General features: G+C 62.7%; 1 protein-coding gene across 2 annotated transcripts; it reads left to right on the top strand.

Moving 5' to 3' along the window:
- The first annotated feature begins 1,326 nt into the window (after positions 1-1,326).
- Positions 1,327-12,090, top strand: GIPC3 (GIPC PDZ domain containing family member 3). 2 transcript variants are annotated; one of them, XM_054013695.1, is made up of 7 exons: positions 1,327-1,447; positions 1,868-2,527; positions 4,345-4,530; positions 6,611-6,791; positions 9,839-9,951; positions 10,953-11,034; positions 11,378-12,090. In XM_054013695.1, the coding sequence occupies exons 2-7, from the start codon at positions 2,231-2,233 to the stop codon at positions 11,527-11,529; spliced, it is 1,011 nt and encodes a 336-aa protein (XP_053869670.1). In that variant the 5' UTR covers positions 1,327-1,447; positions 1,868-2,230; the 3' UTR covers positions 11,530-12,090. The 2 variants fall into 2 exon arrangements, with proteins under 2 accessions (XP_053869670.1, XP_053869669.1); XM_054013694.1 differs by having other exon boundaries at positions 1,327-2,527.
- The last annotated feature ends 1,268 nt before the right edge of the window (positions 12,091-13,358 follow it).

Genomic DNA, 13,358 nt, shown 5'->3' with positions numbered 1-13,358 from the left:
TGCCAATAGCCCTAGCATGTGTCTAGCTTCTGAGGTGAATGACCATGTGTCACGGAGTATTGGGGGACTCAGGGCCCTGCACCCCCGGCTTCCTGCGATTCACCATGACTCTCAGCCAGCCAGTAAAGCAGAAGGTTTATTTGGATGACAGGAATACAGTCCAAGACAGGTCTTGCAGGCACAGACAACAGGGACCCCGTCAGTTAGGTCCATCTTGGGGTCCCCGGGCATCCCAGCCCAGCCCCCCTTGGGAGGTCAGAGCCATCTCTGCCCCACAGCCCTCTCTCCCTCCTGCTTCCAGCACTCTGCCTTCAGCGACCCCTCCCACAGCCTTTGTTCAGTTTCCCGGGCTAAGGAGTCGCCTCCCCTTCAACCCCTTCCTGGGTTCTCATGTTACACACTCAGGTATGCGCCCTAGGGCAGATCCCATCCTGCAATGCAGACTATCCCAGAACACTCCCCTGTCAGCATTCACAGACCACCGTGAGAACAGGCCCAGTTCGTCACACCATGTTTGCGAAGGGCTTTGAAGATGACCATCGCAGAGGCTGGAGGGTTTTGTGGCTAAAGCCCAGGACTGGGAATTGGCAGATCTGGACCCCTCCTTGGCTGTGAGACCTTGGGCAAGACACATGACTTGAGATTAGAGACCTGGCTGCTGGACAAGATCAGGATGAGGGAAGTGGAGTGTGTGTGAGCAGCATGTGATTCTAGAGCAGAGACAAGTGCCCCTTAGTACATGGATCCATAGAGCTTCCAAGTGTCTCAGAACCAGTAACCAGCGCCCAGTTCTGCCACCGCTGTTCATGGGAGTTCACTCCTGCAGTAGTTCCATGCTCCCCGAGTGGATTAGGCCTCGCACTGCCCATTTTGCATGTGGGGAATCTGGAGAACGAGTAAATGACTAAAGCTTCCCTGGCAGGCGGGGACCCCGTCTAAGTGGCTATCCTGGTGATGCAACACAAATGTCCCCTTGGGACAATGGATGGGTGTCTCCACGATTCCAAATCAATGCCACTCAACTCACATGGCAGAAGAGCCTTTTTATTTTCTCCCCAACTCCCCCAAGGATCTGAAAGTCAAGCTGGGTTCCCCTGCCTCCCTCAGCAGCCCCAGCAATGCTGGTTCTGCTGTAGGACCCCGGCTGTCCCTTTTGCTGGTGCACAAGATGGAGCAGTTCCTGCAGGGCTAAGGGCTGGGTGGTATCAGCCAAGGCAGCAGGTCTGGCATGAAGAGGCACAGCGCAGCCGTGTGAAGTATTTACCTTATTAACACACCCCCCCCAAACTCAAAGTTCTTGTTTCGATTTCCTTGGTCTGGGTTTTGCAAAGAGCTCAGCTGCTGCTCTCCCAGCCGAGAGGAAACCCCAGCGCTGGACCGGAGACGCTGCCGTCTGATGCAGATAACTTCCACCTTGCGATCAGTGCAGCTTTTCCATGCTTCTGAGGTGAAAAGCCAAACCCGCCGCTCTGCCAAGCACTTCAGGCAAAGTCCCCTTTGGGGCAGGGCACCGCGTGGGCTGAAACCAGCTGGGAGGGGGGTTGTTTACAAAACTCCTCCAAAGCCCTCGCTTTCACACACTGCTCCTGCTAACATTGGCCAGGGGTCGGGGACACCCCCCAGGGGCTGGTCCCTGTGAGAGGCTTAGGAGTCTGCTTCTGCCTCCGGCCTGGCCTGGCTGGAGCACCAGGAGTGGAGGCTGCTTCGGGGCCCAGCGCTGCCTGTGCATTTCCTGGCCAGGAACGGGGCTGGCAGTGGGGTTTGAACAGCTGCCCGTGTCCGGGGCTCGGGCTGCAGTGCCCCTGGCCAGGGGAAGTATGTAACCCCTGGGAGCCTAGCATGGTCCTTTGTTCCCCTTCCCCTCCAGGTGTGTGACTGCTGCTGCCTTGTGCACATACATCCCCAAATTGCTGGTTCAGTCCCTGGCGGTGACCCGTCGTCAGTGCTTCAGAAGGTGCTGTTTTTATAGGGTCTCTCTCCTGGCCGAACAGCCAAATCCCTGTGGCCCCCGTAACCCCTCAGCAAAGCTGCTCTTCCTGGGGGTTTGCTTGCTGGCTCTTCCCACCCCCAGGTCCCTGCAGCTTGGAGCCCTGCCTGCAGGGAGGGGAGCTCATCTGACACTCCTCAAATTACCTGCGCTCCGGGATCAGATTCGCTGGGCTGGGAGCTGGAGCCATCTATAATTCAGGAGGGGCAGCTACCATTGTGGCCCTGAAAGCAGGGCGCCACGATGCTGCGGAGATCAGGCCGGCGAAGCAAGAAGGCTGGCGAGGAGGAGGAGGAGGAGAAGTCCATGGAGAACGGGGTGTCCCCAGAGCAGGGGGCCACAGAGGCCTCGCCTGAAGTGGGGAGAGTTGGGGATGGTGCCCCCGCTGCCTGCTCGCAGCCCTCCCCGCGGATCCGGCCCAGGCTGATCTTCCACACGCAGCTCGCCCATGGCAGCCCCACGGGCAAGATCGAGGGCTTCACCAACGTGAAGGAGCTGTATGCCAAAATCGCCGAGGTCTTCGACATCTCTCCCACCGAGGTGAGGCAGGAGCAGCGTGGGGGGTGGGGTGAGCAGGGGCAGGGCCTAACCCAGCCGAAGCGCCAGGGTACCTGAGCCTGACGCACCTGCGCCAGTGCCGAGGCTCCCCACTGCCCTCGATCTGGGGGGGGGGGGGGGTCTGCTGTTTGCCTTTGGAGCCCTGCACGTTCCAGCTGCTGGCGCTGGTCACCAGAGGGTTAACGCCAAGCTCTCTGGTTACAGCTGCAGGACGCCATGGAGCATCTGCCTGGGCCTGGGCTGCCTTCCAGGCCCCGGGTAATCAGCAATGCGCCAGGGTCCGTCTGGTCCCTGCCGTTCCTGTACGGTCATTACCAAGCCTCCTGTGGGCTCTAGTCCCAGCTCCACCGTGACTCTCTCTGTGACCCTGGGCAAGACACGGCTCCCCTCGGCGCCTCAACTTCCCCATCTTTCCCACCTTTCCAAAGAGCTACACCTAGAAGCTGCGTAATCAGTACGGGTGATAAGACTCTGGATGGTCAGTCCCCTTGGCTAAGGAACAATCAGGACCAGTTGGCCCAGGTTTATCTATGCAGTGGCTGTCTGCCTACCCTATGGGGCTGGGTGTTCTGAGCTGAATGGCGCTAGGAGAGGCACGTTATTCCACCGATTGGGTGGACCTCTCGCCTTCGCTCCAGCCCAGGCGAGTTGTGACTCTCACTTGTTACCCTCTGATGCTGCTCAGACGCTTGCAGGAAATGGGTGTCGCTCTCGTGTGGGCAGAGCTGGGACTGCCCCTTAGCGCCCTTGTGTTGTTCCTGTTCACGCTTAGTTCACTACTCCTGGACAGGGCCGCAGGAACCCGTGCTGCTGCGGGTGCCCTCTGGGAGCCTGCCCCTGCCCCTCCATCTTGTCGGGGTCAAGCTTGCGATCTCAGCTGTGGCTCTGGCAGCATAGTGTACGGGAGACACCAGGTCCATGTCTCAGAAATTCACCCTAGTTATTCTTTAGTGCATCCTAGAGACCCCAACCGAACCCAGGCCCTGATTGTGCTGGGCACTGCACAAACACAGTCAGCCAGGCCCTGTCTCCGAAGAGTGTGAAATCCAAACAAACCCGACGGGGAAGGATGGTTATCCCCATTTTACAGATGGAGACACTGAGGCACAGAGCAACTAAGAAATTTGCCTGATCTGTCAGAGTCAGGGAATGTACTGAATCCAGTCTGGTTAATTAACCGACAGCCAACCTGCTTCTATCATAACAAAACAACAAAACCCCATCATGTCTGTGGTTTGAAAATGCACCTAGTTTTGCCCACTCTGAGTTGCAGACCCTGGAGTTCCCGTGAAGGCTGCGTGGGGACAGCTCAGTTCTGTGGGTTATTCGTTTAGTTTTGCACGGTGATGATCACCCGAAAGGCGTTTGGCTCAGGGTGCTGCTCAGTAATGATCTGGGCTTGTCGCGTGTGGTCGTGGGCCTCCGTTTTCACAAGCAGCTGCAGTTGGGAACGGGAACGTCTCCCACAAACGCAAGGCTCGCTTCTCCGATTGGCCCATTTCCCTTTTCTCGAGGCAAACGCCTTTCACGTGATCATCAATGCACAAAAATAGATCAAATAAGCCCCAGGACCAGCTTGTTCCCCCCCCCCCCCAGGCAAAGAGCAGAATTCCAAGGTCTGCAACTCAAAATGGGCAAAAAGAGGTAATTTCCCACACGCGGGTGGGGGCACCATGGTTCTGGGTGCTCTGTGCCCCTCTGGTGTATGCCAGCCGTTGCCCTGCTGAGCTGTCGAGCAGAGTGTGTTCCAAGCTCCCCACCCCGGTGGGCAGAACGGTGAGGGAGCTGCTCTCTGGCAGATCCTCTTCTGCACCCTCAACACCCACAAGGTGGACATGCAGAAGCTGTTGGGGGGCCAGATCGGCCTGGAGGATTTCATCTTCGCACATGTGCGGGGCGAGACCAAGGAGGTGGAGGTGACCAAGACGGAGGATGCGCTGGGGCTGACCATCACCGACAACGGGGCGGGCTATGCCTTCATCAAGGTGGGTGAGGGCCATGGGCTGGAGGGGCCGCAGTGGTGGAGGGGAAATCGTGCCAGGGACAGCCAAGAATTATCCATCAGGAGGGGTTTGGGTTTTTTTAATGGAAAATTGGGGTTTTGGTGAAAAGTGGCTGTCGGCTTCTTGTGAGAAACCTCCAGTCTGTTTAAAAAATCCCCGACACCCAAACTGTCTGGAGTTGGGAACCCTGCCATGGTGCCTCCTGGGAGCCGTAGTTTGGATGTTTCATGTTCCCATTCGCCTTACTCCCCAGCTGGACTCTAGCTCCCATGATGCATTGTGACCCTGACGCCCATGATGCCTCACCAACTGGGAAGAGCCTGGTGCATCATGGAAGTAGTAGTCCAACCGGGCAAGCCGGTGCCTAGAGGAGGGTGGGAGCAACAATCACTGAACTGCAACTCCCATGAGGCACCAGGTGGCGTTTCTCAATCAAAATATTTCTGTTTTCTATTTGTTGCTGAAAAGTTAAAACTTGGGGGGGAGCACGGGGACTTTTCAGGTCAGACAGTCCAGGGCGGGGCCAGGGGGCGCGGAAGGCTGGTTTCCAGGAGATGGCCCATGGGGCGGCTCATGCAGTTCGGCCCTGGGACTGCTGAGTCGGGAGCAGAGAGTTTACAGATATTTATTGTCATTAAAATCACCTCCCCACACAATGTAACTGTCCCATTCATTGCACACAGTAGGGAATCTCCCAGCACACGGAGTCAGATGGGGATGAGTGGGGACATGGAAGAAATGGCACCAGAGAGAGCCTTGTTGGAGGAGGTGGCTGAGAGCGCACTGCTGAGAGGCTCTGAGAGCAGGGCTGCTCTAGAGAAGGCAGAGTGGGGGCCTCTGATCTCCCCCTCTCATGGGGTGAGAGCAGGGGTCGTCCAATGACATGGAAAAGCAGAACATTTGAAACTGATCCAAGGTGATGCCTGTGGAACTCACTGCCACAAGATACCAGGGAGGCCAAGCGCTTGGCAGGACTCAGAAAAGGGTGTGGAGATGGCTACAGAGCAGCGGTTCTCAACCTGCAGCCTCCTCCCTGCTTCAGGGCATGAGCCAGCCTCTAGCTGGGGGGTCAGGAGGGACCTGGCCCCAGGACAGGTTACTGTAGGGGTCGGGTTGCCTGCAGGGATTCTCGCACCTTCCCTGATGCCGGTGCTGGGAGATTGGGCTGGGGGGGACCAGCAGGGCGATGCCTGAGGAACCAGGGAACCTCAGCTGAAAACAAAAATACCCAGGGAGCTGCTTTCTGTGTGAGAGCCTGGGGGGGTCAATCAGAGCCCTGCGGATTGCCCCTCTCCCCACAGAGTCCTGGAGCTGGGGGGAGGGAGGCAAATACTCCTCCCCCCGGGAAAGTAGCCTGAAGCTTTGCTCAGCTGGACACGGCCCTTCCCCCTGCAGAGGAGGGAGGAGAGGGGAGGGGAGTCCCCCCATTGCCCTTCCCAGGGGCTGGGTCTCTCCAGTCCAGCCTAGGCTTACATAGGGACAGGGCCGGCCCGGGGCCCCAGATCCCAGCCAGCCCCACGGCACCGGGTGCTGCCCGGACCCAGAGCCGAGCCCATCAGCCACGTTCCCGGCCGGGCGGTGACTTCCCCCGGTGGTTCCAGGCGGCGCTGGAGAAACACCCACTGCTGTGGTCACCCCCCAGCCCCCGCCCCAGGGGGCAGATCTAGGTCACCCCCTGCCCAGCAGCACCACCCCTGAGGGCTGGGAGGCGCCTGTGTGGCCCCCCGATGTGTAAGCAGGGCCGCCCGGGGCGGGCAAGTGGGGCAATTTGCTGCGGGCCCCACAGGGGCCCCCACGAGAATATAGTATTCTATAGTATTGCAACTTTTTTTATGGAAGGGGCCCCCAAAATTGCTTTGCCCCAGGCCCCCTGAATCCTCTGGGCAGCCCTGTTTGTAAGGACCAGGAGCAGCTCAGCCCGGCTGTGTCTGTCCCCCCGATCTGCCACGACCCCTCGCTGCCCCCCCCGGCCGTGTCCTCGCACCGCTCCCTCCCCCCCGCTGACCCCCTGGGCATGTCCTCGCACACACACCCCCGCTGACCGGCGTGTCCCGTGCTGCAGAGGATCAAGGACGGGAGCATCATGAACCGCGTCCAGACCGTGCGCGTGGGCGACAGCATCGAGGCCATCAACGACCAGAGCATCGTGGGCTGCCGCCACTACGAAGTTGCCAAGATGCTGCGGGAGCTGCCCAGGGCCCGGCCCTTCACCCTGCGGCTGGTGCAGCCCAAACGGGCGTTTGGTGAGTTACACACACGCGCACAAGCACACACACATGCACGCACGCACACAGACACTCTGCGGCCGCAGGGTCAAGTGTTTGCTGTCCCCGGCCTCTGACCCAGCGGATGGGGGTTAAACCGGCTGCCTGAGCATCACAATTGGCTGCAGATTTGCCCTTATCACAGAACCAGTGTTCAGAATAACTGGGAATCACTCATCAGTAGAGACCCCAGGCTGCGGGTCGGGAGTGAGGGGCACCGGCAGAGCTGTGGGGGGAGCCCAGGGCTGGGCTGGCAGGGGGCTGCGTGTCGGGAGTGAGGGGCACCGGCAGAGCTGTGGGGGCCCCAGGGCTGGGCTGGCAGGGGGCTGCAGGTCGGGAGTGAGGGGCAGGGCAGAGCTGTGGGGTGGGGGGAGCCCAGGGCTAGGCTGGCAGGAGGCTGTGGGTCAGGAGTGAGGGGCACCGGCAGAGCTGTGGGGTGGGGGGAGCCCAGGGCTGGGCTGGCAGGGGCTGCGGGTCAGGAGTGAGGGGCACCGGCAGAGCTGTGGGGGGCCCAGGGCTGGGCTGGCAGGGGCTGCAGGTCGGGAGTGAGGGGCATTACTGTGGCAGGCTTTAGGACTGTGGCGGCAGCCTCTCCATTGTCAGATGGGTGCAGGGAGGGGATGTGGTCTGAGGTCACAGCGAGTCTATGGCCTGATCCTGGGTCCCAGCCCAGAGTGTCTGCCCCATGAGTCCATCCTACAGCTGGCCTGGGTTTGTAGGACCAGTGATGCTAGAGGTGGGAAAGCCCTTAGCCCCTGCAGCCCATCTCCCAACGAATGGTACAGAGAACATTAAACAGCTGCCGCCTGGGCCAGCCAAACCGCTCCTCCGCAGCTCTGCCGGCGCTCCTCAATCCCGACCCTCAGCCCCTCCTGTCCGCTCCAGCCTTGGGTCTCCAACCCAGCTCTAGCAGTGCCTCTCGGCCCTGGCCTGTGTCACCTTCCGCTCCACCCTGGCATTGGGTGTGTTCCCGCGACCCCCGCAGGATCCTCTGCCCCCTCCAGTGAGGAGCTTCCAAAGGGACCCAACCCAGCCCCTTGGGGGCGCCGTAGGGCCCTTGGGACTCCTCAGGCCAGGCCTGGCCTAGAGGCTGCTGGGTGAGCGAGTCCCTGTCTCTCCTCCGGGGGAGCCTGTCGCCCTGGGTAGCCCCTCCTGCAAGGGGTGCGACCGACCCGATTGCCCCAGAGCCACGGCCTGGACCTGCTCGGGCTGTTCCGAGATCAGTGCAGTTCCGCGTGCCCGTGTGTGTATGCCCACGTGTGCACCGGTGTGTGCACATGCACATGCGTGTGGAGCTGCAATCCCAGCATTGGAAGCCAGGTCGCTGGGCTGGGTCACCAGGAAGCCGTGGCCTAGCCCTGGGGTTCTTCCATTCCCCGCTCCTCCCCACCGGCCTCCACCCGCCCCCTCTCTCCTGCTCCCCTGGGGAACGTCGGGCAGCCCATGTCAGTGTCTCCCACCAGGGGGCGTGGCTGGGCCCGGTGCTGAAGCCTAGCAGGCCCTGTACCCGACGCTGTGACTTGCTGCCTCCGGGGGCGCTGCTGGGGGCTGAGTGACTCCCCTGGGGCTGGGCCCGGCCATTGGCCCCTGGTTTGAGGTAGGATTGCCAGGCATCCGGGTTTCGACCAGAACGCCCAGTCGAAAAGGGACCCAGGCGGCTCCGGTCAGCACTGCTGACCAGGCCATTAAAAGTCCGGTTGGCACGGGGCTGGCAGGCTCCCTGCCTGCCCTGGCTCCACGCAGCTCCTGGAAGTGGCCGGCATGTCTGGCTCCTAGGCGCAGGGGCAGCCACGGGGGCTCCATGTGCTGCCCCCGCCCTGAGTGCTCCATTGGCCGTAGGCAGAGATCCCTGGCCATCCCTTCACCTAGGAGCCGGACATGCCAGCCACTTCCGGGAGCCGCCCCAGGGAAGTGCTGCCCAGAGCCTGCACCCCAACCCCCTGCCCCAGCCCAGAGCCCCCTCCCACACTCCAAACCCCTCAGCCCCACCCCAGAGCCTGCACCCACAGCCAGAGCCCTCACCCCCTCCTGCAACCCTGCCCCAGCCCGGTGAAAATGAGCGAGTGAGTGAGAGTGGGGGAGAGTGAGCGATGGAGGGAAGAAGGATGGAGGGAGTGGGAGTGGGGGCGGGGCCTTGGGGCAGGGGCGGGGCCTCAGGGCAGGGGGCGGGCAAAGATGTTTAGTTTTCAGTGATTAGAAAGTGGGCAACCCTAGTTTGAGGTAGGAATTAATTGTGTTAATTGGGGAAGGGAGCTCGGATCCCATTAATTCAGGCCTGGGACCAGCTCAGGGCCTTTCTGCTTCCACCCACTGCGACTGTGCACCCCCTTGGGGCCGGGGCTGCCTGCACTGGTTGAGCTATCGCTAGAACGAGTTAATGCTGTTCTCAGCCTCGCTGCAGCTTTTAATCCTTCCCACTGCCCTCCAACACCCAACTGCCCCTCCCACATCCCCCATGCCTCCCCACAGCCTGCAGCCCACCACAGCCCACGTCTCCCGACACTGATTTACCCCCCATTACTGCCTTCCACACTGCCCCTTATCACCCCCAGGCTGCAGGCATCCAAGGGATACTTGGTCCTCATGCAGCCCTTGACGATGTGCTGCTGTGATCAGCTGCCACGTTCCACCCCAGAGGTGGCTGCATTCCAGCGATGCCGAGAGAAGGACTCTGTGCTCTCGTTTTGGGGCGATGTTCAATGGAGCTTAGGCTGTTCTCCCTGGGTAGGCCAATTGACAGAGCCCCTTTCTGTGCCCCAGAGTGTGATAGACCCCAGCGGGCAGATCCACCCCCACCCACTGCCAGAGGTCAGTCACTTCCTGGGACTTCCTGTGCGGGAGGATGGGGGGTGTTGGGCCGGTGCCCATTGCCCAGGGCTTGCCTGGCCCCCAGGCGGTGTCCCGGGTGGAGCTGGGTCTTTGCTCCCCAGGGCATGGTGCCCTGGCACTAGGGAAAGACACCAGGACCCTGTGCCCACCCTGGTACCCGCTCTGAACAGCCCCCTCACCCCCCGTCTGTGTCCCAGATATGATCGGGCAGAGGACCAAGAGCAGCAAGTGCCCGGGCGAGGGCAAGGTGGCCAGTGGCAAGGAGACCTTGCGGCTGCGTGCCCGGGGCACCGCCAGCCTGGAGGAGGTGGTAAGTTGGGGGGTGTATCCCCTCCCCATGACTGAATCGGGCGGGGAGGCGAAGGGGAGGATACGTGTAAGGAGCGAAATCCCCAGGGGCCTGTGGGCGTGAGGGGGGGCTCACACTGCTATTCCCCAACACAGGCTGCTGCCACTCCCGCCCCCTGGCCCAGCCCCCCAGCTCTGGCTCCCTGTGGGGAGCTCCTGGAATCGCTATTCACCGGAGCTCTGCCCAAGGACCCAGGCGTCCTAGCGAGAGGAGGCAGCTCCAGGACCTGCAGGGTGAGGGAGCCAGGGACCTGGGCATGGGTGCCAGTGACTACACATTGCATGTGCACACATGACACGTGCTCACACAGGTGGGTGCAGTCGGTCCCATGCGCGCACGGTGCTGTACACGCAGTCACCGCCCATGGCCCATGCCAGGGGGGACATAGTCGTGTGCAAATGTGCACGGCCCCAGAGATGCCCCTAGTCACGCATGCACCTGGATGTGCGCACACAGTCACGCGTGTGTACTCACTGGCCAGGCAGGGCTGGGTGGCGGGTACCTGCTCCCCACCCCACCCTGGTGCTGCAAAGGGGCCGTTTCCTGTCCAGGCCTCCCGCTATCCGCCTGGGGGGGCGGAGTTCAGGGCCTGACCAGTGCAGCCACTCTCCATGCCAGGGGCCCCGATCCTGGGCAGCATCCTGTCGCCGGGGGTGGGGGAGGTGACCCCGTGGGGGGGTCTGAAACTAGCAAGGAGCAAAAAGCTGGTCCGAGTTGGGCCAGGGAATCCCCTTGATGCACAGTAGGGTCCATCTGGCCAAGGCCCCTCCCGCCCCAGTGGACTCCCCTCTGCCAGCCCCTGTGCCCATGGGGGCTGTGCCCCAGTCCACGAAGGCCCCTCCCATGGAGCCCAGGGCTGTCACCGGGCCTGGCCCAGGGCCTCCGATCCAGCTCCCTGCAGCGATTAGGGGCGGAGATGGTTGAGCCAACGGTGACTCTGCTGACCTGGCCCCTGTCCACAGCCCAGCGCCTGGGAGGAGGAGGCTGCCCGGAGGGTGGACGACCTGCTGGAGAGCTACATGGGCATCCGGGACGTGGAGTTGGGTGAGCAGGGCTGGGCCCCGGGGTGGGGGGCGGATTGCGGGGGAGAGCAGGTTCCAGGCCCCAGGGAGGAGGGGAGGGCAGGTCCAGGGTCCTGGGGAGGGCAAGGGCTGGCATGGGGGAGTGCCAGGGCTGGGCCCCGGTGATGGGGGGAAGCCAGGGGCTGGGTCCTGGTGACGGGGGCGGGAGGCCAGGGGCTGAGCTCTGGTCACACGAGGGAGGCCAGGCTGGGCCAGTGCTTCATTGCCCTTCCCAGCAGGTCCCTTGGCCCCTGGGCCTGTCCCGGGGTGTGAGAGTCCGGCCCATAGCCCTGACCCCCCGGCTGAGCTCTGTCCTCTCTCCATAGCCTCAACCATGGTGGAGGTGGCCCGGGAGTGCCTGAGCCCCGCGGAGTTTGCCAAGAGCCTGGACTCAGTGCTGGGCGAGTTCGCGTTCCCGAGCGAGTTCGTGGCTGAGGTCTGGGCCGCCATCAGTGGAGCCAAGGGGGGCAGGAAATAGGGGGGGCTGAGCACTTGGCCTGTGACGCCTGCCCCCCAGCCATGCGCTCCCTACTGTCCCAGCTGCAGCCCCCGTCCTCCTGCTCTGGGGGGGAGCCCTGCGGTGCCCGCATTGGCTGGCTGGGCCCAGCTCCTACCCCAGAGAAGCCCCACACCGAGCTGGGCACGGGCTGGCGAGGGCCCCTCCAAGGAACCCAGGGGATCTGCCTCAGGCCCCAGTTAGATGGGGTGGTGGGCCCGGGGGGAGGGGAAGGGCAGTCCCTGCAGGCTCAGGGCTAGTCCAGGCCGTGGTGCCCATCCTGGCTATGAGCCCAAGAGCTGGCAGCTCCTCAGGGCCTCAGTGGGTCCCTCCCCTGGAGCCACCGTCCATCGCTGCCTCCCTCTTCTGCCCCCTGCATAGCAGCCAGGGCTGGGGCTGAACCCAGGGGGCAGTTGGGGGAACCCTGGGGAGTGGGGGACAGGCCAGGACTCATGTGGGGACGTGGGGCTGGTGTGACTCTGACCTTTTCCTCTCCCTTTGCGCGATGACTTCCCCCACCCGCAGCCAGTGGGCGAGGGGGGCAGAGGCCTGCTCTGGGGGCTGAGGTGGGCAGGGGCCCGGCTCTGGGGGCCAGGGCCCAGCTCTGGGGACCCTGGGGGCAGGGGCCTGGCTCTGGGGGTGAGGGGGGCAAGGGCCCAGCTCTGGGGGCAGCTGGGTCAGTGCAGCAACCTCCCCCATTGGGCTTGTTGGCCGCTGCACGGCCAAGCATCTCTGTGGGGGTCCTTTGCCCACCACCCCTGGACCCACGGCAAGCCCAGGCTGTGCCCCAGACTGGGCCGGGGGGCAGCAGTGGGACCCCCGGCCATTCACAGGGCTGGGTCAGGGAGCCCTCGAAGCACTTTCTGGCTGTCCAGCGCCGAAGGGGCCCAGGGTCCTGGGTCAGCGGCTGTTGCCGTCGTCTGAGGCCCTGCGGAGGTGGGGAGCGGCGTGAAGGCAGCAGCCAGCCCCGGCCAGCATGGGGGGCAATCGGGGGAGAGAGGGGACTCAGCCCCCCCAGCAGATCGTGGTGGTGATGCCGGCTCCGCAGGCCTGATGTGGGGGGTCTCTCTTGTGGAGACCTGCGGCTGCAGGGCCAGTCGGGCTCCAGCGCCCACCCCACTAGGGGTGCGGGTCAGACCCCACCTCAACTGCTGGCGTGGGCCAGCCCCGTGGAGCCGGCTTGCTGGGCTCAGCCGGGCTCCTCGCCGGGCAGGGACCGTTCTGGGTGGCAGCCTCAAGGGAGGCCATGAGGGCGAAGGGCTGCCCTGGCCGCACGCTGCTCAGGGGAGGCTGAGATGAGAGCGGCAGCTGATGGGAGAGAGACGGGCATGGGCTCCTCAGAGCCCGGAGCGGGGAGGAGTCGCCATGTGAGCTCACGTCTCGTGATATGTGACGAGGTTCTCAGAGCCCCAACTCCTGGAGTCCCGGGATCGTGGGACAATCTGGGCGTTCATTAAAAGCAAACAAAAAAGGTCAGTTTCTGGCTCTTGTAGTTGTGGGGGAAACAGTGGGAAACGTGGAAGGTGAACGGCCTAAAGGGCCCCAAATCCAAAGCACAAGCCCCCAAGTTAGTTAAATCCTGTCAGGTGGGGGAAGGGCTGCGGAGTGCCTGGGCTGGGGGGCCAGGAGCTCTCTCCTCCCCCGTGTTAATGCTGACAAGCCAACCTCAACGAGCTTTAAGGGGTGTGAATTAAAGCCCCTTCCCCATGCGGCGTGCCAGGGCTGGGCCTGCCCGGCAGCTCTCCAGTCGGCCACAGAGTCTCCCAGGGCCCGGAGCCTGTGTTAAAAACAAACTCACTCCCAGGTGTTCA

The sequence above is a fragment of the Malaclemys terrapin genome, chromosome 24 (genome assembly GCF_027887155.1).
Source record: "Malaclemys terrapin pileata isolate rMalTer1 chromosome 24, rMalTer1.hap1, whole genome shotgun sequence".
NCBI classification, from domain to species: domain Eukaryota; kingdom Metazoa; phylum Chordata; order Testudines; family Emydidae; genus Malaclemys; species Malaclemys terrapin.
Note: the sequence above shows the minus strand (reverse complement) of the source record. Positions and strands in the feature narration are given on the sequence as shown.

Coding starts and splice junctions, on each gene's coding strand:
- GIPC3 (XM_054013695.1), top strand. CDS start 2,231: ATGCTGCGGAGATCAGGCCGGCGAAGCAAGAAGGCTGGCGAGGAGGAG. Junction 6,792..9,838: donor GCAGCCCAAACGGGCGTTTG/GTGAGTTACACA, acceptor TCTGTGTCCCAG/ATATGATCGGGCAGAGGACC. Junction 11,035..11,377: donor CATCCGGGACGTGGAGTTGG/GTGAGCAGGGCT, acceptor CTCTCTCCATAG/CCTCAACCATGGTGGAGGTG.